This window comes from Ochotona princeps, unplaced genomic scaffold (genome assembly GCF_030435755.1).
Source record: "Ochotona princeps isolate mOchPri1 unplaced genomic scaffold, mOchPri1.hap1 HAP1_SCAFFOLD_121, whole genome shotgun sequence".
NCBI lineage: Eukaryota > Metazoa > Chordata > Mammalia > Lagomorpha > Ochotonidae > Ochotona > Ochotona princeps.
Genome location: NW_026696772.1, coordinates 43,674 through 68,837, shown reverse-complemented (window position 1 = coordinate 68,837; position 25,164 = coordinate 43,674). Strand labels below are relative to the sequence as shown.

At 64.6% G+C, this 25,164-nt stretch overlaps 3 protein-coding genes across 5 annotated transcripts; 1 reads left to right on the top strand and 2 right to left on the bottom strand.

Annotated features, from left to right (window-relative positions):
• Positions 1 to 97: 97 nt before the first annotated feature.
• Positions 98 to 1,609, bottom strand: EXOSC4 (exosome component 4). The gene is made up of 3 exons (XM_058659436.1): positions 1,390 to 1,609; positions 571 to 777; positions 98 to 474 (listed from the first exon to the last, which is right to left on the bottom strand). The coding sequence occupies exons 1-3, from the start codon at positions 1,558 to 1,560 to the stop codon at positions 118 to 120; spliced, it is 735 nt and encodes a 244-aa protein (XP_058515419.1). The 5' UTR covers positions 1,561 to 1,609; the 3' UTR covers positions 98 to 117.
• Positions 1,610 to 12,410: 10,801 nt separating this feature from the next.
• Positions 12,411 to 22,590, top strand: OPLAH (5-oxoprolinase, ATP-hydrolysing). 3 transcript variants are annotated; one of them, XM_058659440.1, is made up of 27 exons: positions 12,411 to 12,696; positions 14,316 to 14,539; positions 14,618 to 14,809; positions 15,455 to 15,554; positions 15,635 to 15,758; positions 15,843 to 16,038; positions 16,163 to 16,328; positions 16,427 to 16,565; positions 16,794 to 16,861; positions 16,946 to 17,211; positions 17,321 to 17,433; positions 17,615 to 17,785; positions 17,876 to 18,013; positions 18,180 to 18,318; positions 18,400 to 18,512; positions 18,627 to 18,778; positions 19,073 to 19,233; positions 19,521 to 19,622; positions 19,705 to 19,879; positions 20,279 to 20,463; positions 20,540 to 20,686; positions 20,767 to 20,901; positions 20,975 to 21,124; positions 21,227 to 21,384; positions 21,915 to 22,075; positions 22,164 to 22,261; positions 22,413 to 22,590. In XM_058659440.1, exons 1-27 carry the CDS (start codon positions 12,465 to 12,467, stop codon positions 22,557 to 22,559), a joined length of 4,152 nt encoding a protein of 1,383 aa, XP_058515423.1. In that variant the 5' UTR covers positions 12,411 to 12,464; the 3' UTR covers positions 22,560 to 22,590. The 3 variants fall into 3 exon arrangements, with proteins under 3 accessions (XP_058515423.1, XP_058515424.1, XP_058515425.1); XM_058659441.1 differs by lacking the exon at positions 12,411 to 12,696 and adding an exon at positions 13,826 to 13,929; XM_058659442.1 differs by lacking the exon at positions 12,411 to 12,696 and adding an exon at positions 13,949 to 14,070.
• Positions 22,574 to 24,688, bottom strand: LOC101524076 (sphingomyelin phosphodiesterase 5). Its single transcript, XM_004580880.2, has 7 exons — positions 23,747 to 24,688; positions 23,577 to 23,649; positions 23,329 to 23,469; positions 23,155 to 23,244; positions 23,013 to 23,076; positions 22,787 to 22,922; positions 22,574 to 22,711 (listed from the first exon to the last, which is right to left on the bottom strand). Exons 1-7 carry the CDS (start codon positions 24,575 to 24,577, stop codon positions 22,619 to 22,621), a joined length of 1,428 nt encoding a protein of 475 aa, XP_004580937.2. The 5' UTR covers positions 24,578 to 24,688; the 3' UTR covers positions 22,574 to 22,618.
• Positions 24,689 to 25,164: the final 476 nt, after the last annotated feature.

Genomic DNA, 25,164 nt, shown 5'->3' with positions numbered 1-25,164 from the left:
GCGCCTGCCGGTGGGCCGCTGTGCGGGGCGCGCGGTGCGGGCGGAGCCGCGGGACGCCCCCTGCCCTCCTCCTCGGGACCCAGGCAGGAGCCGAGAGTGCGCGCAGGCCTTTATTGCTCAGTCCCCCAGCAGCGCCGCCTCCCGCACGTGCTGCCGCACCACCCGGTCCAGCAGGGCGTGCACGTCCCGGGCGGCGCGGGCCGCGGCCTCCAGCACGCGCGGCAGGTGGTCCTCGTGCAGCCGCGCGTCCATCTCCAGCAGGGCCAGCTGGCCCGAGGCGGGCAGCAGGGCCAGGGCCAGCTGCGGGCCCCCGGACGCCTCCTCCAGGTGGCTCAGGTCGGCCAGCGCCGTGCCGTCCACGAAGCCCGCCGAGCACGCGCACACAAAGTCCCGCATAGGTATCCCCGCGTCCATCACGGCCAGCGTGGCCGCGTTCACGCACGCTGCATAGGTCCCTCCGTCGGCCTGCAGCACCTGAGACAGGCACCCTGTCATGCGCAGTCCTCGCCGTCGGGGCACCCCTATCCTCCACCCCGGGGTGCCCCTCTTCCCTCCTGTCCCCCCTCGCACCTGCACGTAGATGTCGATCTGCGAGCGCGGGTGCAGCTGCGTGAGGATGGCGGCCTCGAAGGTCTGACGGAGCTGCAGACCCAGCTCGCAGGACTTGCGGTCCCCGTGCGGCCGCCGCTTGCGCTCGCCGGTGCTGAACGTGGCCGAGCTGAACTGGCAGTTCACCAGGGCCCGGTCGGGCAGGGCGCGGGAGCGAGAGCCCCGGATCTGGAGGGGGGCAGCCCGTGAGCCGGACCTAGCGCCCGCACCCCTCGGCCCCGCAGGGAGCCGGACCCAGCGCCCGCACCCCTCGGCCCCGCAGGGAGCCGGACCCAGCGCCCGCACCCCTCGGCCCCGCAGGGAGCCGGACCCAGCGCCCCTCGGCCCCGCAGGGAGCCGGACCCAGCGCCCGCACCCCTCGGCCCCGCAGGGAGCCGGACCCAGCGCCCCTCGGCCCCGCAGGGAGCCGGACCCAGCGCCCGCACCCCTCGGCCCCGCAGGGAGCCGGACCCAGCGCCCCTCGGCCCCGCAGGGAGCCGGACCCAGCGCCCCTCGGCCACGCAGGGAGCCGGACCCAGCGCCCGCACCCCTCGGCCCCGCAGGGAGCCGGACCCAGCGCCCCTCGGCCACGCAGGGAGCCGGACCCAGCGCCCGCACCCCTCGGCCCCGCAGGGAGCCGGACCCAGCGCCCCTCGGCCCCGCAGGGAGCCGGACCCAGCGCCCGCACCCCTCGGCCCCGCAGGGAGCCGGGCGCGCTGCGGGCGTCCCCCCGAGCGGACGCGAGGACGGAGCGCGCCCGGCCCAGTCCGCCCGCGCCCGGGGCCCGGCCCGCGCACTCGCCTCGTGCGGCCCGTACACCACCGCCAGCGCCTTGGTGTTGCCCTGCTCGATGTAGGCCGAGCCGTCCGCCTGCGTGAACACCCCCATGCGCGCCTGGATCTTGCGTAGCTCTCCGGCGCGCCGCCCGTCCACCCGGTAGCCCTGGTCCGACAGCAGCTCCAGCCCCGCCATGGCCGCGAGTCCCGCGCTCGCCTCGCGGAGGACTACGACTCCCGTCAGCCCCGGCTTCCGGCCGAGGCTCCGGGGGACTACGACTCCCGTCAGCCCTCGCCCTCGGGCGCGCGGCTGCCGGCCTCCCCGGGAGGCGCAGGTGGACGCCCCGTCCCCCCGCCCCGGTGGCGATGCCGGCACGAGGAGGTCCCGAGCCCCAGGTACCTAACGGGGGGCTGGCCCTTCTCGCGGCCTGCGCCCCTCGGTGGGGTAGCCAGTGTCCAGGGCGGCCCGTGTCCCGGGCAGCCTGTTGGGTCCAGGGCGGCCCGTGTCCCGGGCGGCCCCCACGGCCTGCTCTCCGCTGTGGCCTGGGGCCGGGAGGGGTCGTGCCCACCCCCGGCCACTCTCCACCCTCGGTCCTGCTGAGCTCGGCCCCCGCGCAGGGCCCTGGCTCTGTTCTGGGCCTTCCTGGGCTGAAGGGTGTACCCAGCCTCGGCTGGCCCCGTCCCTGCCCTTGCTGGCCGAGCTGTGCCAGTCCTCACGGCTGTCCACCTTTGCCTGGTGGCCGGCACCCGAGGTTGGGTTCAGAAGCTGTTTCTGTTGTGTTTGTGTTTGCCGCATGAGATGATTTTATTTCCAAGCTCAGCGGAAGCACGGTGTAGCACCGTGTGCCCAGAAGGCCCCGTCACAGCTGGGTTGGCTCTGACTGCGTGGCAGGGTGCCAAGGGCGGCCGTGAGCTGGGGGCGGAGGGAGGTGCAGCACAGCTGGTGCTTACGCGGGAACCACGACGCGCGGGGGGTCCCACGCAGGACGGACCTCCTGGCTAGCTGTGCTGGCTTCAGCCCTGGGAGAAGCTGCTGATTCGTGGAGAGCAAGCCTAGCTAGCCCCTCGACTCCAGGCTAGGCTACGGTTGCATGGGCCTGATGTAGGGGGCCCTGGGAAGGCGTGAGCGACTGGGCGCAGAAGTCGGGGGTCGGGCTGGGTGTGTGGTTGGAGACGGCGAGCGGGGGGCTGGTACCCTGTGCCGCGTCGGCCGTGAGCTCAGTGAAGTGTGTCCTGGGTGGCTGCTGAGCAGGACGAGCGTGTGACAGCCGCAGACCCTCGGCCCCGTCGGCGCCCCGCAAGGTGTAGTGAGCCAACCCTCCTGCCACGGGGGCACAGGGAGCCGGGTGCTGCCCGGGCGCGTGTCCCGGCACTGAGAGGCCATGGCCAAAGGGGAGCGGGGCGCGAGGGACACACTGGTGTACTTTTTAAGAGAATTGGACTTAAGTGAAAAGAAGTTCTGTGATGAGTAACTTGCCATAAGTTTTGGTAAAAGATCAAGTTACGGCAAATCCAGCTTCGCTGTTTCCAGTTGGCTGTCGGTATGCAGAAAAGCTTGGCTAATGATGTGCAGTGAGGCAGGTTTAAAATAAAACCCTTCGGGCCCGGCGGCGTGGCCTAGAGGCTAAAGTCCTTGCCTTGAACGCGCAGGATCCCATATGGGCGCCGGTTCTAATCCCAGCAGCTCCACTTCCCATCCAGCTCCCTGCCTGTGGCCTGGGAAAGCAGTCGAGGACGGCCCAAAGCCTTGGGACCCTGCACCCGCGTGGGAGACCTGGAAGAGGTTCCTGGTTCCCGGCTTCGGATTGACACAGCACCAGCAGTTGCGCTCACTTCCATCGGATGGAAGATGTATATATCTGACTTTGCAATATAAATAAATAAAGGGTTTCATTTTATTTTATTTTTTTTAAGATTTATTTATTTTATTACAGCCAGATATACAGAGAGGAGGAGAGACAGAGAGGAAGATCTTCCGTCCAATGATTCACTCCCCAAGTGAGCCGCAACAGCCGGTGCGCGCCGATCCGAAGCCGGGAACCAGAGGCCTCTTCCAGGTCTCCCACGCGGGTGCAGTGTCCCAAGGCTTTGGGCCGTCCTCGACTTTTTTCCCAGGCCACAGGCAGGGAGCTGGATGGGAAGTGGAGCTGCCGGGATTAGAACTGGTGCCCATATGAGATCCCGGCTGTTCAAGGCGAGGACTTTAGCAGCTAGGCCACGCTGCCAGGCCCTCAATAAAACCTTGGAATACATTTTGGCACTGAGGGAAAAAAAACCCCAGCTACTAGAGGCAGCGGTAGGGGCACTGCCGGGGACAACGCAACCCTGCTGGGGTAACGGGGCTGGAGCGCAGGCAGGACCCCCAATTAACCCTGCTCACTAACGCACACTGGGTGCCGCATGGGATGGCTTGGTGTGATCTTGTCACCTAACTAACTGACTGACTGACTGACCCGGGAGGACACGTTAGTCACCTGACTGACTGACTGACACAGGAGGACACGTTAGTCACCTGACTGACTGACTGACTTACACGGGAGGACACGTTAGTCACCTGACTGACTGACTGACTGACACGGGAGGACACGTTAGTCACCTGACTGACTGACTGACTGACACGGGAGGGACACGTTTCCTGGCTCGCTGCGTCCTGCACTTTTGCCCGACGTGCCTTAGCGCGTCCTGCATTCATGCCCCTCGTCCTCCTGTTGCCCTCAGGAGAGTCCAGCTGGCCGTGATGTCCACCTCTCTAACATGTTGCGTCCGCTGTTTCCGTGGTTTCAGCAGGACAGCTGGTGCGGCGGCCCCTTGGGCAAACTGCGGGCATCTTCTCCATGAGCTGCCAGCTTCCAGGACCTCCGGGCCCTGCCGTCAGCGCATCCCGTCCTGGTGCCCACGGAGGTGGCCTGCCTGGTGCCTGGTGGCACTGGAGGCTGCCCTGCCCACGGCCCTGGCGGCCTCGCAGGGCCAGGAGGGAGCGAGCGCTGAGTGGCCTGGGCCACCCAGGCGCTTTGGGGGGTGCCCGAGTGACAAGCTCAGCGGCATTCAGTGCTTCACGCCCCACATGGCAGAGCCGGGCTGGAGCTTCCTCAGCATCTGCCATGCGGGTGCGGGCCGAGCCCAGGGCGCCCTCACGCCTCTCCCAGGGCACCCGCAGCCGCTGGACGGGAGGCAGAGCTGCTGGAACCACAACTGGCACTTGAACACGGCATGCCCGAGCCGTACGTGGCAGCTTCACCCGCCACACCGCCATGCGGGCCCCTGTGCGGAGCTGCTCTGGGCACTGCGCTGTGCCACCACAACCTGCAGGAGCCAGAGCACGAAGCCTCCCCAGCAGCTCTCGACGGGCCTGCTGCGTGGGAGCGCCTGCGGGGCCTGCGGGCGGTAGATGCGCCTTGGCTGCCCGGCGGAGTTGGGCTCTGGGCTGTGAGGGGTGATGGCTCAGAACTGCTAGGTCTCCCATGAGCAAGTCTGGCTCTGACATGCACCCTTCGGCCAGTGTCAGCGAGCAGCCAGGTGGCCGTCCTGGGTACTCTGTCCCCAGCTGGCCTCTCCCAATCGAGCCCAGAGCGCCCTCTCCAGGCAGCAGATGCCTGGGCTAGTGGCCATCCCAAGTGTCCAGGCGCAGAGCTGGCCCTGCTCCTTCCTTTGCAACCCACAGCCTTTAAAATGAGCCATGTCGTGGTGTGCACGTTAGGCTGCTGCCTGCAGTGCAGGAGTCCTGGCTGCTGCACTTCCCGTCCAGCCCTCTGCTCTGGGAAAGCAGCAGAGGGTGAGTCTTTGGGACCCTGAACTCATGTGGGGGACCCAGAAGAAGCTCCTGGCTCCTGGCTTCAGATTGGCTCAGCTCCGGCCACTTGAGGAGTGGGTGAAAGAGCTTTCAGTGTGTCTCTCTGCAACTCAAGTCAAAAACCAAGTAAAATAAATACTGAAAAAAAAATAGAGAAGGCTTTATTTTGGGGGACAGATTGGGACGGGTAGAACGAAAGAGTATGGCAGGAGGCCGCCTGGACACAGCGGCTGATTGGAACCAGCAGTCTGAAGCGCAGGCCGGGGAGGTGTGGGCGCCGCGGACCCCGCAGGCTCCGTGTGCAGCGCGCAGGAAGTTGCCTTAGCAGTGAACATCGCACACTCAGCTTTAGCCCAGTGCTCCCACAAATGGACCACTGCCACGCCTGTGAGAAGCCAAGATAAAGTTTTTTTTTAAATTATTTTTATTACAAAGATACACAGAGCGGAGGAGAGAAAGATCTTCCCTCCGATGATTCACTCCCCAGTTGAGCACAATGGCCGGTGCTGCGCCGATCCGAAGCCGGGAACCAGGAACTTCCTGCCGGGTGTCTTGGGGAGTGAACCATCGGACGAAGATCTTCCTCGCGCCTTCCTCGGCCCCTGGACAGATGCGGGGTGGAGCCCAGGTGTCTCCTGTCGACAGCCCACTCGTATTTGTAGGATGGCATTGGAGAGGGCGAGTCCCAGTGCGAGCGCCTGGAGGAGCCCTGGCCGTCCTCCTCCTCCTCCTCCCAGCTGGACCTGGAAGGGGTGGCTGCGTCTTTGGGTCCATGGCGTGGGCTCTGCGGTTCGTTCCTTCTGCGCCTGCGCCTGCCTCCAGCCCGCTCACCTCTGTCTCTCACGCTCATAGTCGCCATCCCGTGATTTCTCCTTCTTGCGAGCCTTTTCTTTGGAGGAGGCGTAGACCCCACGTTCCCGCCGCCCCCGCTCTCTCTGCCGGCTGCGTTCCCAAAGTCCTCACTCACACCGCCGGGGTGGGATGGCGTCTCCACCCGAGCAGAGCGGTAGTGTCTGTCCTTGCGGCCGCTGCGGCCAGCCTGCTCGCCGCCCTCCTCCTCGGCACCCTTCTGCTCATCCTCGCTGTCTTCCCAGTCCTTGTAGGAGATCCGGGGCTGCTTCTTGCCGTCCCACTGGTCCTGCGCCTCCCGCGCTCTCCGTTTCAGGGAGGCCAGCAGGTCCAGCCCCAGGCGTGAAGGACGAGGCCCGGGCGCTGCTCGCTGGCTGCGTTTCTGGTCCTGCAGATGAGGCCGCCCACCTGAGCGTCCAGGTCAGCGCCTTCCAAGCGGTGGATCGAGGCGTCCTCGCCGGCCTCCTCCATCCCAGCAAGCGCCACTGGAGCCCCGGAGAGCAGGATGGGGCGCTCAGACAGGCTCGAAGAGCCACAGTCCGCACCCTGAAAGAGTCTCTCCCCCAGCTCCCAGCCCCTTCCCAGCCCTGCCCACTGGCCAGTTGTGCTCAGACATCCACCTGCAGGCACCAATGCCCAGGGGCCTGCCCTTAATCCCTCCCAGGCCCAGCCCCCTGTGCCTGGCTGGCTCAGCTGAACACCAGGAGCCCCAGGTGCCTGCATCTGCCCTTCCGCCACCTCCCTCCCGCTCCTGCCCCGCTGGAATAAACCTACTACAGTGAAAAAAAACCATCTTCCTCTGTCTCCCCTCCTCTGACTATTCGCCCTTCAAAAAACACAAACTTTACAGTCCCCTTTCCCATCCTTTGCTTCCTGGTAGTTCTTATATCTGTGAACATGGAGTGCGTCAATCTTTGTCTATTTTTGTGTTTCCTTCTTCTTATTGATTTAAACATCTGAATATTGCTTTCATTAGTTTGTATTTTGGTGATGGGGTTCCCATCCTTTCCCCTTTTCTTGTTTTAAAAGAAGTGTATTTGGGCCCCGCGGCATGGTCTAGTGGCTAAAGTCTTCGCCTTGAAAATGCCAGGATCCCATATGGGCGCTGGTTCTAATCCCGGCAGCTCCACTTCCCATCCAGCTCCCTGCTTGTGACCTGGGAAAGCAGTCGAGGACAGCCCAGAGCCTTGGGACCCTGCACCCGTGTGGGAGACCTGGAAAGAAGTTCCTGATACCCGGCTTTGGATCGGTGCAGCACCGGCCGTGGTGGTCGCTTGGGGAGTGAATCATCGGATGGAAGATCTTCCTCTCTGTCTCTCCTCCTCTCTGTATATCTGGCTTTGTAATAAGAATAAAATAAATCTTTTATAAAAAAAAGAAGTGTATTTAATGTCGCATGGGACGTTCAACAACAGCCCAGTGAAATTACTTCTAACCCACTGGACAAGGCCCCAGGGCAGGGGCAGCGCTTGCTTGTCAGGGACCAGGGACCAGCCTGGACAAGGCCCCGGGGCAGGGGCAGCGCTTGCTTGTCAGGGACCAGGGACCAGCCTGGACAAGGCCCCGGGGCAGGGGCAGCGCTTGCTTGTCAGGGACCAGCCTGGACAAGGCCCTGGGACAGGGGCAGCGCTTGCTTGTGGGACTAGCCTGGACAAGGCCCTGGGGCAGGGGCAGCGCTTGCTTGTGGGACTAGCCTGGAAGAGTTCAGTGCCTTGTCCTTAGGACAGTCACAGCACGTATGTCCTAATTCTCCCCCACCATAACATGTAAGACAGTGTTGTTTCATTCCAGCATATAGAGCAGCAGCTAATTGGTCGACTTTGTAAACTTCTGATCCAATCTCAACGCACGTTTTAATATAGTCATTGAGGCTGTGCCCCGCCACTCGGATAGGGTGTAGGGCCTTTGGCCATCTGAGGCAGCATTTTCACAAGCCAAAGTTTGCAAAAGCATTTCTCGCACATGTGTTTGTGAAATGGCACAGGAGACAGCCTCAGTCAACGGAGCTGTGAAGTCTGTGTAGGCCTCCTGGCTGTCTTGACGAATTTTCAAAAAGGATTGGTGAGGTCCCCCTGAGTCCTCTATCCGGTCCCAGGCCCTCAAGGCACTCCGAGCCCGAGTGATTGCATCGTGTTGGAGTTGGGCCTGGATTCCCGGGACTGCTCCCTGGCCTCCAAGCTGGGCGTTGAGACACCTGCACAGGTCAGTCTTATAATTTCTCCTGTCTTGTTGCTGGGCCTCATCCTGTCACCAACGCCTAAACTGTAAAAATGGATTCCTGCCCAAAACTGTTGTAGCTAAATTGTTCCTGCCCTAAGGACTCATGCGGTATTGAGCAGCCAGCGGCTGTACTAACCCTCTGGTGAAGGCAGAATGCCTTCCGTGTGAGGCCTCCTTGAGTTCTTTGAAAGTATCTGTGTTAAAATGTTGATGCTCAAATACATGGAATTACAGGAAAGATTTTACATAGTCAGATCTCAAACATTTGGCTGGACCCATAAAACAGCAAGAATGGCCACCTGTTACTCCAACAACCCAAATAATCTTTTACTTTTGTCCAACCTGAACTTATTAATTGTACCAAGATGACTTAAGCATCATACAAACAAGTACATTTACTTTTCAAAATATTTTTTCTGTTACAGAAAACTCAAAAAGCTAGTTCACAATAAACAAAGCCCAGACAGTAGTTCAGAGTAACAACTTGGAGATTTTCTTAAAGTAAAAGAAGAGTGGTATAAACCTAAAATTTACTGTGAGATCACTCCTTTGCTCAGTCTCGTGAGGCATTGAAGCCAAAAGATGTCACTGCAGATGACATCTTTTTGTGCAAAATACATATTCATCCCGGGGAACTGTCAACATAGTCCTCTGATTAGCAGTTTTATCTGCGCATGACACATATAGAATCCCTTCTAAGGAAAAGACAGACATCAAGACAGGCAACTGGCCCCTACACACAATGCAGAAACCTGATGGGCCCTCTGGACCCCGACTCAAGCCCATCCAGCCTCCTGGGACCCTGTGTGAGCACTCAGAATAGACTAGTTAGCTGGTCCCTTGGAGACAGGGCAGTGCAGGTCCTGTGAGCCAGGCTTCCTGGCTTGGTGCTGGGGCCATGTCAGTCGTCACGGTGGGCTCCCCAGACCAGCACGCCAGGCTCTGCAGCTCAGCACTGTCGCTGCCCTCTGGGGCCCCGAAATGTTGCAGGGCGCAAGTAAAATCATGCCAGATTTCTAGGGGCATCATGCTAGGATTTCTTAAGGAATTCTTAAGATTTATTTTATTTATTTGTCGCTGTCCCACAGCGATGGACTTGGTGCATGGAGCCGAGGTTTGTTAGTGGCATCAGACTTTATACATACAGGATAAGGGAGGAGGTATGGAGCTTGTCAGCAAACCCATCAACCGTTTCTGTGCTTTTGTTTGGAATTCCTTTTGTCTTGTATATTTCTCATGCTGGCCACACATCTATTTTCTCATACAAACGGTATCTAGTCAGTTCTACAAAAGGCACCCATTCTGTTGTTCTCATGCAAATATTATCCAATCAACTGTAATCCTGTGCTCCTGACCTTCTAGGGTCACAGTGTCCTCCTACATTTATTTATTTTTTTTATTGCAGTCAGATATACAGAGAGGAGGAGAGACAGAGAGGAAGATCTTCCCTCCGCTGATTCACTCCCCAAGTGACCACAATGGCCGGTGCTGTGCCGATCCGAAGCCGGGAACCAGGAACTTCCTCCAGGTCTCCCACACAGGTGCAGGCTCCCAAGACCTTGGGTCGTCCTCGACTGCTTTCCCAGGCCACAGGCAGGAAGCTGGATGGGAAGTGGAGCTGCCGGGATTAGAACCTGCGCCCAACTAGAAATTATTACATAAAAAGTCATCATGATAAGCCAGTTTGAATCAAAACCTTGAGAGGAGAATATGGTTGTTGCCGTGAAATGCATCCGTTACTCTGCAGACCTGTGTGCAGCCTCAGCTGATAAAGCACCCTGAGCGGCCTGCAGTGAACAACCTGGCCACATTAACAAAACTGCAGACATGCAACTTTTACTGCCTCTTTGTGCATAGTCCATCCTCATTGTCACCCTGGAACTTTTGAAAGCACGCAAAACTTTGAGAGTGTGTTGCCTTGTTGGAGGGTGAGGCCTGTGACCCGGGAGGGCCTGTCGCCCTGCACTGTGAGGGACACTCGGCTGCAGGCTGTCCTTCCACGCTTCCCTTGAGCCAAGTTTACACTGATGATTGCAGATGGAGAAGGTTGAGAAACCAGTGAGGAACCTCGGTGTTTTCTGTGTCTGTGATTCAGCCTTGCTTGCTTGGCTGGGAGGCTGTGTGACCCCAGGCCTGGCAGTCTGGCAGGCCCCGTGGGCAGAGCGCTGCTCAGGAAGGCGGCCCCTGGTGTGCTTGTTAGAGAAGTCCATCACCGCCCTGGAGCCCACCTGTTTGCACTTGGCCAAAGTTGCTTGCTTCAAAGCCACCAATAGAAGCCTGCCAACTTGCTCTTTTTAAAAAAGTTAACAGTTAAACTGACCGATCATGGGCCCGGCATGGTGGCCTAGTGGCTAAAGTCCTCACCTTGACTGCGCCAGGATCCCATATGTAATCCCGGAAGCTCCACTTCCCATCCAGCTTCCTGCCTGTGGCCTGGGAAAGCAGTGGAGGACGGCCCAAGGTCTTGGGAGCCTACACCCGCGTGGGAGACCTGGAGGAGGTTCTGGCTCCTGGCTTCGGATTGGCGCAGCACCGGCCGTTGTGGTCACTTGAGGAGTGAAACATCGGATGGAAGATCTTCCTCTCTGTCTCTCCTCCTCTCTGTATATCTGACTTTGCAATAAAAAAAAAAAAAAAATCTCTAAAAAAGGTTAAAGTGACCAATCATGAGTATATGGAATTGGCCTGAAATGAACCCTGTGCTTTGTTCTGCCCTGCTGCTCCTGCTGCAGCCACCCCTCCCCCGAGCCCTGCGGGCCGGCGGCTGGCAGCCTAGTCTGAACAAACTGCTTTTATGCGTTTGCATCAACTTCTGACTCCTGATTTTCTGGGGATCGCACAATCTGGGTACAACACCCTTTCACCTGCTGACTGATATGGCCTTGAAGAAGAAGGCTCCATTTCTGAAAGTATTTCTCGGGAAGCATTTGAGTCTGACTGCAGTGGCTGTAGGGCTGATGAACTATGAACATAAAGTCCTTATGTTTACAGGGATTATTTTTTATAGTGAGAGAATCAAAAGCCACGTGACAGTGAGCAAGTATATGATTAGGGGCTAACAGTGACACAAAACAGGAAGCATGGACAGGAATTTACAGTGTACAGGCCTGGGGTCCTGATCATACCACTTCAATCAGACAGTAATGAGCCAGCAGGCCTTGGAGGCAGCTGTCTCCCTAAATCCAAAAACTCCAAGGTTCTCCCTGGCTCCTGCCTGCCTCCTGGTCCTTCAGGAAACAGGAGCTTTGCTCGTAACAGGATACAGGTGTCTCTTTGGAGATTCCAGACTCCAGGAACACAGTCACCTTTACAACCAACTCTTTCAGCTCGGGCTGGACAGGCACGGCAGGCACAGTGTCCCGGGGCTGGACAGGGGGCAGCAGGCACAGTGTCCCGGGGCTGGACAGGGGGCAGCAGCCACAGTGTCCGGAGCTGGGCAGGGGGCAGCAGGCACAGTGTCCCGGGGCTGGACAGGGGGCAGCAGGCACAGTGTCCAGGGCTGGACAGGAGGTGGCAGGCACAGTGCTAGGGCTGGACAGCGGGCAGCAGGCACAGTGTCCAGGACTGGACATGGCGTCGCAGGTGGAAAGGTCCTTCTTTGTCGGTATTCCCTGCCTCCCTCTGTGGGCATCCTGCATCACCCTGGGAGCCTCCCAGGTGGAGCCCCTGACCCCTTACGCCTTTGGAACCCAGTTGGTGACCTTGGGGTCCCCGTGTGACCAGAGCTAGGGTGCCACCCACCTCCACTCCAGCCTGCTGGGCTGGGGCTCCATCAGGATCCTGTTGCCCCTACAGCTCTACCGGGCACTACCCTGACCCTGACCTGGTCACCACTGCCCAGTTCCTGTCCCCCTCCCCACTGTGATTGCATGGACATCACTCCAGATACCTCGATCCACAGCCTGGCATGAGGGGCGGGAGGATCAGGCATGTGGCCATTGGGCTGCCCAGTAGGGGTTCCATCTCCCTGTCCCTGCAGGCACCTGGTCTAGGCTGGCACTGGCCAGGTGTGAGTGATGGCTGCCCATGTGACTCTCAGGCCCAACTCCTGCTGAGGGGAACAGGCGAGGCCCACTGCAGGCAGCGGGACACCGGGCGCCCCCCCCCCCCCGCCCCATGTTGAGCCTCGGAATGTGGCTGATGCGTAGGGGCTGGGACGGCCCTGACCTCACAATGACTGAGTCTGGGTCCCTCGCAGCCATGGCTCTGCCAGCTGCCGCCCCGCCGCCCGGCCCCCGGGCATGTCCCTCCTGAACAGCTATGAGGGCCTGCGGCAGGAGAGCCAGCGGCTGGCGCAGGAGAATGCGGAGCTGCGCAGGCTGGTGCAGCTCCTCCAGGAGAACCACGAGCTGAAACTGGCTCTGCACAGCCGCGGCAGCCTGGGCTTCTGTGGCCCCGACTTCCTGGCCGAGGTGGCCGTCAGCCCCCGGGCACCCCGCCGCAGGACCATCAAGTTCAAGGATGCTGACCGAGGTGAGCCAGGAGGGTTGTGAGCAGAGTGTTCCGGACTGCAGGTAGAGTGGCTGGTGGTGTGGGGGGGAGGCCTCCAGGACTGACAAGGGGGTGGGGCTCTGGGTGTCGCGGGTCAGGGGCTGAGGGGGGCAGTGGGCCGCTGGGGGCAGGTCCCTGCCAGCCTGGGCTGGTGAGCTGGCCAGCTGAAGATGCCTGTGGGCAGCAGGGGGGCACTTGGGCGGGGCTGAGGCAGGAAGGAGTGTTGGGTTTGGGTGGGAGAGGTATGAGTCAGCCAGGGTGCTGGGGTGTAAGTGGGACCCTGAGGCCCACGGGCAGTGGGGCCGTAGTCGCTCACCAGTGCTGCCCCTCCAGAAGCAGTTCAGGGCAGGCAGGAGTGGGGTTCCTAACCCTGAGCTATGCTGTGGTGGTCAGGTTCCTGGCTGGCCAGGGGCGGTGGGGACAGCGGCAGGGAGTCCAAAGGCCTGGGGAAAGCACTGTGGCATGCCCCGTGGAGGAAGGTCCCTGGCTGCTGGGGAGCTGGACGCGGAGCCCCGTGGAGGAGCCTGCCTCCCACATGCCCTCAGCCTCCTAGGCCTGGCCGACTTCCAGGGCCAGCAGAACTCATTCCAGGGGCGGCTGCAGTTCCTCCCGGGGGCCACTGGCCAGTGCACCAGCCGCCCACCTCCCCAAGCCTTCAGGATGAGCTGAGACCTCCTAGGTCAAGTTTCCAACTGCGGGCTGGGTGGCCTGGTGTGTGTCCAGGGCAGGGGTCAGCCGGGAGCCAGGTGGGGGAGGATCCCGGCTTTCAGCGGCTGAAGCCCTACGGGCACGTCCTCCTCCACGGCTGAGTTGTGCAGGGCACAGGAATGGGTGGGGGCGTCAGCCCCGTCTGCATGCGGTGAGGGGCGACCATCGGGTTGCAGCAAGGGGCCTTCTCCAGCGCGCACGCGGCCCGAGCGCCGCCCTTGCGCCCTCGGCCGCCCCGCGCGCCTGGGCCTCTCTCTGGAGCTCAGGCCATCTGCAGCGCGATCGCCCGTGCGGGGGCCCCGGCGGCCCGCAGAGCCAAGGTGACCTCCCCGCACCGGGCCCGCCCAGGAACTGGCCGGCCCGACGCAGCCGCGGGGGTGGGGCGCGCCCGGCCCGGCGTCATGGAGGCGGGCCCCACAGGCCCCTCCCCGGGGTGGACGCAGGCGAGGGTCGGGCCGACCGGGAGCGCAGCCCGGGCCAGTGAGCCACCCGGAGCGGAGCAGGCAGGTGGGTAGCGCTCTGGGCTCTCTCCTCTCGGCCGCCTCTTCCCTACTGCCGCCTGGACCAGCTCCTCACCACCTCCAGGCCTCCGGCCCGCCTCGTCCCAGTGCCCCACTAGGCCTGGGCCATCAGGAAAGAGCGAGCAAGGTGGGCAGTGGGGTCTCCTCACCTGCCCTGGCTTATCCCGTGCTGTTTGGTGCCAAGAGAACTCCGACCTACTGGGCAGAGGATCCTGGCTCCTGCCCTCAGCAGGGCACTGGGCGCCCTTCTGTCCAGTCCCAGCTGCCCTCCCGGGTTCCCTCCCGTTTCTCATCCCTGCCCAGCCCAGGGCTACAGCAGAGGAGGGCCTTCAGGCCTGTGCGTGCACGCACCCACCCAACCACTCTGTCCAGTTCACCCAGGGCTACCAGCTGAAGAACCACTGCCGGACTCCAGCGCCTCCACCATGGGCGCCCCTGAAGGCCGCTTTCATTTTGCCATCGACCGGGGAGGGACCTTTACCGACGTCTTTGCTCAGTGCCCTGGTGGGCACGTGCGGGTCCTGAAGCTGCTGTCAGAAGACCCAGCTAACTATGCAGATGCACCCACCGAGGGCATCCGTCGTATCCTGGAGCAGGTGGGGCCGCAGAGCCTGAGGGCTGGGGTGGGGGGCCCTGGCCGGCCACAGGCCTTGCACTGACCCAGCAGTCTGCAGGAGAGCGGTACGCTGCTGCCCCGGGACCGGCCACTGGACACCAGTCACATCGCCAGCATCCGCATGGGGACCACAGTGGCCACCAACGCACTGCTGGAACGGCGTGGGGAGCGGGTAGCCCTGCTGGTGACCCGCGGCTTCAAGGACCTGCTGCACATTGGCACCCAAGCCCGCGTGAAACTCTTTGATCTGGTGAGTCCCCTTCGGGGTGCTGACTCCCAGCTCCTTGGGGACCCTTCCTCCGTGCCCCCCAGTCCTTGAGGGGTCCTGCCTGCTACCACCTGCTGTCCCGGGTTCCTGGGAGGAGGCTTTGGCTTGTGGGGGCAGGTTGTTGGTTGTGTTCAGGTGTCTAGAGGCAGAGCCATCCCCGGGGTGACTGTCCTGGACCTTGGACTGGCTGGACCCTCCCTGAGCCCCTGCCTGCCCCCAGGCAGTGCCCAAGCCTAAGGTGTTGTACCTGGCTGGACCCTCCCTGAGCCCCTGCCTGCCCCCAGGCAGTGCCCATGCCTGAGGTGTTGTACCTGGCTGGGCCCTCCCTGATCCCCTGCCTGTCCCCAGGCCGTGTCCATGCCCGAGGTGTTGTACCTGGCTGGACCCTCCCTGAGCCCCTGCCTGCCCCCAGGCAGTGCCCATGCCCGAGGTGTTGTACCTGGCTGGACCCTCCCTGAGCCCCTGCCTGCCCCCAGGCAGTGCCCATGCCTGAGGTGTTGTACCTGGCTGGACCCTCCCTGAGCCCCTGGCTGGGCCCTCCCTCTGCCCCTGCCTGTCCCCAGGCAGTGCCCATGCCCGAGGTGTTGTACCTGGCTGGGCCCTCCCTGAGCCCCTGCCTGCCCCCAGGCCGTGCCCATGCCCGAGGTGTTGTACGAGGAGGTGGTGGAGGTGGATGAGCGTTTGGTGCTGTACCGCGGAGAGCCAGGCACTGGGACACCTGTGAAAGGTGTGTGCACGGGTCGAGTGCTCGCGTGGGTGCGTGGCAGATGGGCAGAGACCTGGACTGGTGGCGTGGGTCTCCTGCAGGCCGCACAGGAGACCTGCTGGAGGTGCAGCAGCCGGTGGACGTGGGGGCGCTGCGTGGGAAGCTGGAGGGGCTCCTGTCTCGTGGCATCCGCAGCCTGGCCGTGGTGCTCATGCACTCCTACACGTGAGCGGGGCCTTGTGGGCCGGTGGAGGGTGCATGGACCCAGGGATAGGCACAGCCCCCCACACACCCAGGTTCTCGCCCTAGGTGGGCCCAGCACGAGCAGCAGGTGGGCATGCTGGCCCGGGAGCTGGGCTTCCTGCACGTGTCTCTCTCCTCGGAGACCATGCCCATGGTGCGCATTGTGCCCCGTGGGCACACGGCCTGCGCCGACGCCTACCTCACGCCTGCCATTCAGCGCTATGTGCAGGGCTTCCGCCGTGGGTTCCAGGGCCAGCTGAAGGTGAGGTCCCTGGGGCTTCCAGTCCCCCTTGCCTCAAGCACCTGTCAGGCGCTCATGGCCGCCCCTATCCTCTCCCCCACCCCCACCCCTGCCTGGCATCCACCTGCCCGCTGCCCACCTGCAGGACGTGCAGGTGCTGTTCATGCGCTCCGATGGCGGCCTGGCAACCATGGATGCCTTTAGCGGCTCCCGGGCCGTGCTGTCTGGCCCTGCTGGCGGTGTAGTTGGCTATGCAGCCACTACCTACCAGCTGGAGGGTGGCCAGCCAGTCATCGGCTTCGACATGGGAGGTACGGATGCCTGAGGCGCCCCCAGAGATGGCTGGGTGAGTGGGCGGGCAGGGGCATCCTCGGGGCTGCTCCAGCACCCGTGCCTGTCCCCGCCACAGGCACATCCACGGACGTGAGCCGCTACGCCGGGGAGTTTGAGCACGTGTTTGAGGCGAGCGTCGCGGGAGTCACCCTTCAGGCGCCCCAGCTGGACATCAACACAGTGGCGGCTGGTGGGGGCTCGCGCCTCTTCTTCAGGTCAGCTCCCAGGTGCTCCTGGGCTCCCGGGTGCTCCTGGGCTCCCTGGTGCTCCTGGGCTCCCGGGTGCTCCTGGGCTCCCTGGTGCTCCTGGGCTGGTGCTCCTGGGCTCCCGGGTGCTCCTGGGCTGGTGCTCCTGGGCTCCCTGGTGCTCCTGGGCTCCCGGGTGCTCCCGGGCTCCCTGCCTGCCCCCGATCTGTCACCTCCAACACCAGTCCTTCTCTTAAGGTCTGGCCTCTTTGTCGTGGGGCCCGAGTCCGCGGGCGCCCACCCGGGCCCTGCCTGCTACCGCAAAGGTAAGAGCTGGCACCACCCCTGTCCTGGCTGTGCCACACACCCCGCCTTCCACCTGGCACCCCACACACTGTGTCCACTCCCAGGGGGCCCCGTGACACTGACAGATGCCAACTTGGTGCTGGGGCGCCTGCTGCCTGCCTCCTTCCCCTGTATCTTCGGCCCGGGAGAGGACCAGCCCCTGTCGCCCGAGGCCTCCCGCAAGGCCCTGGCCGCCGTGGCCGCCGAGGTCAACAGCTTCCTCACCCAAGGGCCCTGCCCGGCCACACCGCTGAGCCTGGAGGAGGTGGCCATGGGGTTCGTGCGTGTGGCCAACGAGGCCATGTGCCGGCCCATTCGTGCACTCACGCAGGTGAGCCTGTGCCTGCCGGGCCAGCCTACCTAGGGGGCGGGGGTGTGCAGAAGCCAGTGGCTGGCCTGGCTGGAGCGGGAGAGACCACTGATCCTGCCCGGCTCTGTAGGCGCGAGGCCACGACCCCTCGGCCCATGTGCTGGCTTGCTTTGGGGGAGCTGGAGGACAGCACGCCTGCGCCATCGCCCGGGCCTTGGGCATGGACACTGTGCATATTCACAGGTAGGCAACAGTGGGAGGTCAGGGACAGCCTGCCCCCACCCTGGCCCTGTGCCCATGCACCCCTCCTGGTCCTGTGCCCACACACTCCCCCCGGTCCTGTGCCCATGTACCCCCACATGGCCCCGTGCCCATGTGCCCCCAGCCCTGTGCCCAGGTCCCCACGTGCCCCCTCTCTCTGCAGGCACAGCGGGCTGCTGTCGGCGATGGGGCTGGCCCTGGCTGATGTTGTTCATGAGGCCCAGGAGCCCTGCTCCCTGCCCTACACGCCGGACAGCTTCGCGCAGCTTGACCAGCGGCTGAGCCAGCTGGAGGGGCAGTGTGTGGATGCTCTGCAAGCCCAGGGCTTCCCCAGGTGGGCTGCCTGGCCAGCTCTCCTCCTGTCCTGTGTCCAGTGGACTGCGTGTACTCCATGCCAACACCCTTCCTGCCCTGTCCTGCCCAGGTCCCAGATCAGGACGGAGGGATTCCTGCACTTGCGCTATCATGGCACTGACTGTGCCCTGATGGTGACCGCCCACCAGCACCCAGCCACTGCCCATTCTCCCCGCGCCGGCGACTTCGGGGCAGCCTTTGTGGAGAGGTACAGGAGTGCCCTGTCCATGTGGCATGTGGGGTGGCCTGCGCTGCCCACAGCTGCCCCCTCGCTCCCTGGGGGTGGTTTGCCCTGCCCGCCCACAGCTGCCCCCTCGCTCCTTGGGGGTGGTTTGCCCTGCCCGCCCACAGCTGCCCCCCACCCCACCGGGCAGGTACATGAGGGAGTTTGGCTTTATCATCCCCGAGCGGCTGGTGCTGGTGGACGATGTGCGGGTGAGGGGCACTGGCTGCAGTGGTCTTCGCCTTGAGGATGTCCCCAAAGCCCAGACCGGGCCGCCCCGAGTGGACAAGGTTGGTGGCCCTGAGACATAGGGACCTCAACCCCAGCTGAGTGTGCTGAGCGGGAGCCTCCGCTGACTACGTCTTCTGCAGATGACCCAGTGCTATTTCGAGGGGGGCTACCAGGAGACCCCCGTGTACCTGCTGGGAGAGCTGGGCTACGGGCACAAGCTGCAGGGGCCGTGCCTCATTATCGACAGCAACAGGTGGGCTGGGGCCTGGCCGCTGTCCTGCTGGGGCTCTTGGCTCGGGGCAGAGGGCTCTGGGGGCTTCGGTGTGTTCCTTGGCCCCACACGACCCCTTGGTGCTGCTGTCCCCAGCACCATCCTGGTGGAGCCAGGCTGCCAGGCTGAGGTGACCGAGCAAGGGGACATCCGCATCTCGGTGGGGGCCGAGGCACCAAGCACGGTGGGCACCCAGCTGGACCCCATCCAGCTATCCATCTTCTCCCACCGCTTCATGAGCATTGCTGGTGAGTCCCGACTGCCTGTGGCCCTGGCTCGGGCCCTGCGGCGGGCGGGGACTGGCACTTCTCACTGGGATCCGTGGGACTCTTTCTCACTGGGAGCCGTGGGACTCTGTCCAGGCCCAGGTTCTGGCCGGGCCCAAGAACCCTTTTCATGCCCAAGAGCCGGATGCCGGTGTGCCAGGCGGGGACAGGGTGGGGAGGCAGGTCTGTGCTCGTGTGCCCCCTGCCAGGCCTGAAGCCCTCTGGCCACGTGGTGGGTGGAGCTGGCGGGCACCGGGTCCCTCTGTGCCCCCCCAGAGCAGATGGGGCGCATCCTGCAACGCACAGCCATCTCCACCAACATCAAGGAAAGGCTGGACTTCTCCTGCGCCCTCTTTGGGCCGGACGGGGGGCTGGTCTCCAATGCCCCCCACATCCCTGTGCACCTGGGCGCCATGCAGGAGACAGTGCAGTTCCAGGTGCGCCTTCCCAGCCACGCCCCGGCCAGCAAGGCCACGCCCTCCCCATGCACACAGACCCTGCCCCTCCCTCCTTGCCACGCCCTACCCCTGCACAAGGCCCCGCCCACACACGTCACGCCCTCCCTTCTGACCACACCCCAACGCACACAGGCCACGCCCTCCTGGCCCTGCCTCCCCGTGCACACGGGCCACGCCCTCCCTCAAGGCCACGCCCTCCCTGCATGCGGCCATGCCCGCCCCACCCCCCGCGGTCCCTCCAGCCCCCTCCCTGTGCCCGGTTTCAGATCCAGCACTTGGGGGCAGACCTGCACCCCGGGGACGTGCTTCTGAGCAACCACCCAAGCGCAGGCGGTAGCCATCTGCCGGACCTCACGGTCATCACCCCGGTGAGTGGTGCCTGCCCCCCTGCCAGGCCAGCTGGACCTGCCGGGAGAGCCTGTGGGGTGACTGGTGCCCTTGCACCCGCAGGTGTTCTGGCCAGGCCAGACGCGGCCTGTGTTCTATGTCGCCAGCCGTGGACACCACGCTGACATCGGGGGCATCACCCCGGGCTCCATGCCACCGCACTCCACCTCCCTGCAGCAGGAGGGGGCTGTCTTCCTGTCCTTCAAGCTGGTCCAGGGTGGCGTCTTCCAGGAGGAGGGTGAGCTGCAGGCGGGGAGGCAGTGGATGGGTGGCCAGGACACCCAGGGGTCAGGTGGCAGCCACCTGAGGCCTTTGTGGCTCCTACTGGTCAGGGCCTTTGCCGGCTTCAGCCCGGGCCACCCAGTGGTGTATGCACTGGGGCAAAGCTGGCAGGGGGACGTGTGCATGTGGGGATGGGGAGGCCTGGGTTGCGAGTGAAGGGAGCAGAGCCCGGGCTGCGGCGTGAGGACACTGCGGCAAGCCTGGCCTGGCAGACAGAGGCCAGGCTGGCTGAGCATGGGGACTCCTGCAGGGCAGTGAGCTTGGGGTCTCCCTGCATCCTGCCCGGAGCAGCCAGCCGGGGCCATGGGGGAGTCCCGGGGCTCAAAGGGCTGAGCGGGGTACCCTCTCACTGCAGCTGTGACCGAGGCTCTGCGGGCACCGGGCAAGATCTCGGGCTGCAGCGGGACCAGGAACCTGCACGACAACCTGTCGGACCTCCGGGCACAGGTGGCCGCCAACCAGAAGGGCATCCAGCTGGTGGGCGAGCTCATCGGCCAGTACGGCCTGGATGTGGTGCAGGCCTACATGGGCCACATTCAGGTGCGCTGGGGCCTGGGCGTGGGCGCTGGGTGGCCGGTCCTGGGCGCCAGCTGCAGCCCAGGCCTTCTCCCCGCAGGCCAACGCCGAACTGGCAGTGCGTGACATGCTGCGCGCCTTCGGCTCGGCCCGGCAGGCCCAGGGCCTGCCCCTGGAGGTGTCTGCAGAGGACCACATGGACGATGGCTCCCCCATCCGCCTGCGCGTGCAGGTCAACCTGAGCCAGGTGGGCCGCGAGGGCACGGGCGGCTGCGGTGGGGAGGGCCGGCCGCCTGCTGACTGGGTGCCCCGCCTTGTGCCGCGCAGGGGAGCGCCGTGTTCGACTTCAGCAGCACCGGGCCCGAGGTGTTCGGCAACCTGAACGCGCCGCGGGCCATCACGCTGTCCGCGCTCATCTACTGCTTGCGCTGCCTCGTGGGCAGCGACATCCCGCTCAACCAGGTACGCGCGCGCCCGCCTCTCCCGGCGCTCTCGGGGCGCCCTGACCCTGAGCATTGCCCGGTCCCCTGCACAGGGCTGCCTGGCGCCCGTCCGTGTCGTCATCCCCGCGGGCTCCATCCTGGACCCGTCCCCCGAGGCGGCAGTGGTGGGCGGCAATGTGCTGACTTCCCAGCGAGTAGTGGACGTCATCCTGGGAGCCTTCGGGGCTTGCGCTGCATCGCAGGTGCGGAGGGCGCTGTGGCGCGGCTGCGGGGATTGGGGGGTGGGAGAGCGCGCAGGGCTGGGCGGGAAGGGGTCGCCGATCGCCCTGCGCTTGCCCCGCCAGGGCTGCATGAACAACGTGACGCTGGGCAACGCTCGCATGGGCTACTACGAGACTGTGGCGGGCGGAGCGGGCGCGGGCCCCGGCTGGCACGGACGCAGTGGCGTGCACAGCCACATGACCAACACACGCATCACGGACCCCGAGATCCTGGAGCGGCGGTGAGCGGCTGGCGGGGGGGCCAGGGTGGAGCGGGAGCCTGCAGCATGGTTCCCTGTGCACGCTGAGCACCCTGCCACGCACAGACCACCCCCCGTGTGCACTGAGCGCCCTGCCACGCACAGACCCCCGTGCTCGCTGGCGCCCTGCCACGCACAGGCCCTCTCCCCGCCGTGCGCGCTGAGCACCCTGCCACGCACAGGACCCCCCCCCCCCCCCCGTGCGCGCTGAGCACCCTGCCATGCACAGGACCCTCCCCCGTGCGCGCTGAGCACCCTGCCACGCACAGACCACCCCCCGTGCGCACTGAGCGCCTTGCCACGCACAGACCACCCCCGTGCGCACTGAGCGCCCTGCCACGCACAGACCACCCCCGTGCGCGCTGAGCACCCTGCCACGCACAGACCCCCACCCCCGTGCGCACTGAGCGCCCTGCCACGCACAGACACCCCCCCCCCGTGCGCGCTGGCACCCTGCCACGCACAGACCCTCCCCCCCTCGTGCACGCTGAGCGCCCTGCCGCCACGCACAGGTACCCCGTCATCCTGCGCCGCTTCGAGCTGAGACCTGGCTCTGGGGGCCGAGGCCGCTTCCGCGGCGGGGACGGTGTGGTTCGCGAGCTGCTCTTCCGCGAAGAGGCCCTGCTGTCGGTGCTGAGCGAGCGTCGTGCCTTCCAGCCCTACGGCCTCCACGGTGCGCCCCACCCTCGACTGCCCCTGGGGACCCCTCTTCTGTGGTGCCCGGGCCTCCCTGGACGCCCTGTGCCTCACCTCTGCTGCAGGGGGCAAGCCTGGCGCCCGGGGCCTCAACCTGCTGATCCGCAAGGACGGCCGCACCGTGAACCTGGGTGGGAAGACGTCGGTCGCCGTGTACCCGGGGGTAAGCGCTGTGGCCGTGTGCCCTGCTTCCGGCGGAGGCGGGCGCGGAGGCAATCAGAAACCAAGTTTAATTGGGGTCCTGGAAAGTAGCCAAGCGGAGGGAGACGTCCGACCTCCCTTCCCGCCCCTGCTGAGCCTGCACCCCTCCGCAGGACGTGTTCTGCCTGCACACGCCGGGCGGCGGGGGCTACGGAGACCCGGAGGACCCCGCAGCCCCGCCAGGCTCGCCTCCACAGCCCACGACCTTCCACGAGCGTGGCAGCGTCTACGAGTACCGCCGGGCGCAGGAGGCCGTGTGAAGGGCAATAAAACACCTGCGGGCCTCCGCGGCTTGTCCCCGTGTGTCTGTTGTGGATGGTCAGGAGAGCGCAGACACCCGCAGCTGCAGGCCGACGGCCAGGTGGTCGGTGAGGCCGGCCAGTGCTGTGCTGAAGCTCACCTGCTCCACCTCCTGCGGGTGGGCAGACGGGACTCAGGCCGCAGGGTCGTCCCCTGCCCGTCTGCTCCCGAGTTCCCTGGCACTTACTGGGCTCAGCGGGCCCTCGGACTGTGGCCGGTAGGTGATGTAGTCCAGCCGCCGGCCTTGCCAGGGGCTGGGCCGGGCGCCTCCGTTGGGAGGGCCCTCCAGGTAGAGCAGCCGGCCTTTCTCCTGCTTCAGGGCCCTGGGGGAGGGGCGGGTCACCAGGGCAGGGCTCCAGGCCCTGTGTCTGGGGACGGCGAGCCAGGGGAGCCTGGCCTAGGCGGCTGCTCACCTGCACAACCTTGCAGGTGAGTTGGCCGTCGAGTGGTGCAGCGTGCTGGTGCTCAGTAGGGTCCCTGTGGAGGCCAGGAGGGCGGTGTTAGGAGGTCTGGTGTGCCCTGCCACCCCATGCTACCTGCACTTGGGTGCGATACCCAGGGCCCAGGGCTGCTCCTGGCGTGTGCCCAGGCGGCACGGGTCCCGGAAGCAACGGAAGACCTGGTGCTCCTGTTCTTGTGCGTGGTCTGCGGGTGGAGAGAGACGGGGCGTCAGGTGGGTGGGGCAGCGCCTTCGGCTCCCGCCCCAGCTGGCCTGCAGCTGCACCTGACCTTGGGACACATTGTCGAAGTTGAGGTCGCCCAGCAGCACACTGAAGGCCACAGTCTCGTCGTGGGGGCGGCTCTCGGCTTCGAACTGCGCAGCCCAGTCCAGCAGCAGCGTCAGCTGTTCACAGCGTAGGTGCCCGTCCTCTGCGGGGTGCGTCCTGAATGAACCCCTCACCCCACTCTTGCTCTCTATGAACTCTGGGTGGTGTGCGGCAGCCGAGCAGGCGCCCGACGACCCACGCGCGACTTACCCGTAGGCGCATGCAGATGTGTGCAGTGCACGAAGCCGACAACATGGCGCCCGTCCAGTACTCCCAGCTGCGCCTGCAACACCAGGGACGCTGGGTTCCAGCTCGACTGGCAGGTCTCAGCCAAGCAGGCACCCCCTGCTCCTTGGGCCGGGGCTCTCTGGGGTCAGTACCTGGGCCGAGAGCAATCCCTTGGAGGCTAGGGAGTCTTCCCGCCATGCTTTGGGGAAGCAGCAGAAGGAGGCACGCGACAGCGGGTAGCGCGAGGCCAGCAGCAGCCCACTGCCCAGCAGCTTGAGGTAGGGGCCTCGTTGCAGGCCTAGTGTGCCCACGTCATACAGCACCGGGCCCAGACTGCGCGCCAGGCAGTGCACCAGGCGCCAACCGGCGCGTACGTCAAACACCTCCTGCAAGCACACGAAGTCCGGACCTGCAGGCAACACAGGCAGGAGCACCCCGCAGGGCGCCCCTGGCTGCCGCTGCTTGCAGTGGCTGTCCTCGGAGGAGGACTGCAGGCCGGCCAGGAGCGCAGTGCGGATGGCCTCCGCGCGCCGCTGGCTGTGTGGCAAGTTGCTGAAGCGCGCCAGCCCGTCGGGGAGCAGGCACAGGTTAGCAGTTAGGAAGACAAAGCAGCGCGTGCCCTCGGCGGGAGGGCACCAGGGCAGGGGTGGCACCCAGGACTGCGGAGGGGGCTGGTAGCAGAAGGGGCGGCGCGTGGCCTGCAGAGGCAGCCAGAGTAGCAGGCCTGGGAGTGCCAGAGGCAGTGACAGCGCCAGCAGCAGCAGCAGCGCTAGAGCCACGCAGCCAACCGCCGCGGTGCGCAGCCACGCCAGCCTCGGGGGGCGCACCCTGGGAGCGCAGCAGCCCAGCAGCTGGTCCAGGGCCCAGTAGGTCGGGAAGAGCAGCACACGGGACAGACTGTGCAGGGCATGCAGCGCCGGGTGCGGGAAGGGCGAGGGCCGCAGGGCGTCAGGGGCCGGGGGCCAGTCGGGTAGGGATTGCATGGTGCGAACGCAGGCCTCCTTTGCCGCAAGGCCCCAGGAACTGTAACCGCGCGTGGAGTTGTCGGTGCGTCCGCGAGGGGCGGCGATGGGCGAGAGGGTCGGTAGGGCGATGCGCGCCCTGCGCAGGGCAGAGGGGCGCCCGCTGTGGAGAGCCAAAGAGAGAGAAAGGGACCCCGCCTCGAGCCTCGCTCACGGAGGAGCCAAGCCGGCCCCCAGCACCCCACCCCCGCGGCAAGAACCGTGCGCGCAGCGTCCTGGTGGATCAGCGGGAATAGGTCGGAGAGCCGCACCAGGGGACCCGCCAGCTCTTCCCAGCCTGCGTAGCCCCAGGGTGCCAGGCGTCTGAGTTCAAAGACAACGCAGGGGCACCGTCCAGCCTCCCGCCTAGCGCCCCGCAGAGAACCCCAAAGGGCGGCCGCGGAGGTGCGGCCTTGAGGTCCTACCCCAAGGAACTCAGTCGTGGGGCGGGACCGTTAAGGCCGCGGCTTGCTCGCGAGCCGGCCGGAAGCCAGCTCCCTCGGCGCTAACAGGGTCCGAACTCCTGGGCACAGGAGCTACGGCTTGCGCCCCGCCTTTCTGATGGCGCA

Excerpts from the sequence above, each read along its gene's own strand:
- EXOSC4 (XM_058659436.1), bottom strand. The coding sequence starts at position 1,560 with ATGGCGGGGCTGGAGCTGCTGTCGGACCAGGGCTACCGGGTGGACGGG. Across the intron at positions 778-1,389 it reads TGGTGTACGGGCCGCACGAG|ATCCGGGGCTCTCGCTCCCG; the intron begins GCGAGTGCGCGG and ends GCCCCCCTCCAG. Across the intron at positions 475-570 it reads AGATCGACATCTACGTGCAG|GTGCTGCAGGCCGACGGAGG; the intron begins GTGCGAGGGGGG and ends TGCCTGTCTCAG.
- OPLAH (XM_058659440.1), top strand. The coding sequence starts at position 12,465 with ATGTCCCTCCTGAACAGCTATGAGGGCCTGCGGCAGGAGAGCCAGCGG. Across the intron at positions 17,434-17,614 it reads GACACTGTGCATATTCACAG|GCACAGCGGGCTGCTGTCGG; the intron begins GTAGGCAACAGT and ends CTCTCTCTGCAG. Across the intron at positions 18,779-19,072 it reads CCGCTTCATGAGCATTGCTG|AGCAGATGGGGCGCATCCTG; the intron begins GTGAGTCCCGAC and ends GTGCCCCCCCAG.
- LOC101524076 (XM_004580880.2), bottom strand. The coding sequence starts at position 24,577 with ATGCAATCCCTACCCGACTGGCCCCCGGCCCCTGACGCCCTGCGGCCC. Across the intron at positions 23,470-23,576 it reads ACATCTGCATGCGCCTACGG|AGGACGGGCACCTACGCTGT; the intron begins GTAAGTCGCGCG and ends CGCACCCCGCAG. Across the intron at positions 22,712-22,786 it reads CCGAGGGCCCGCTGAGCCCA|GAGGTGGAGCAGGTGAGCTT; the intron begins GTAAGTGCCAGG and ends GCCCACCCGCAG.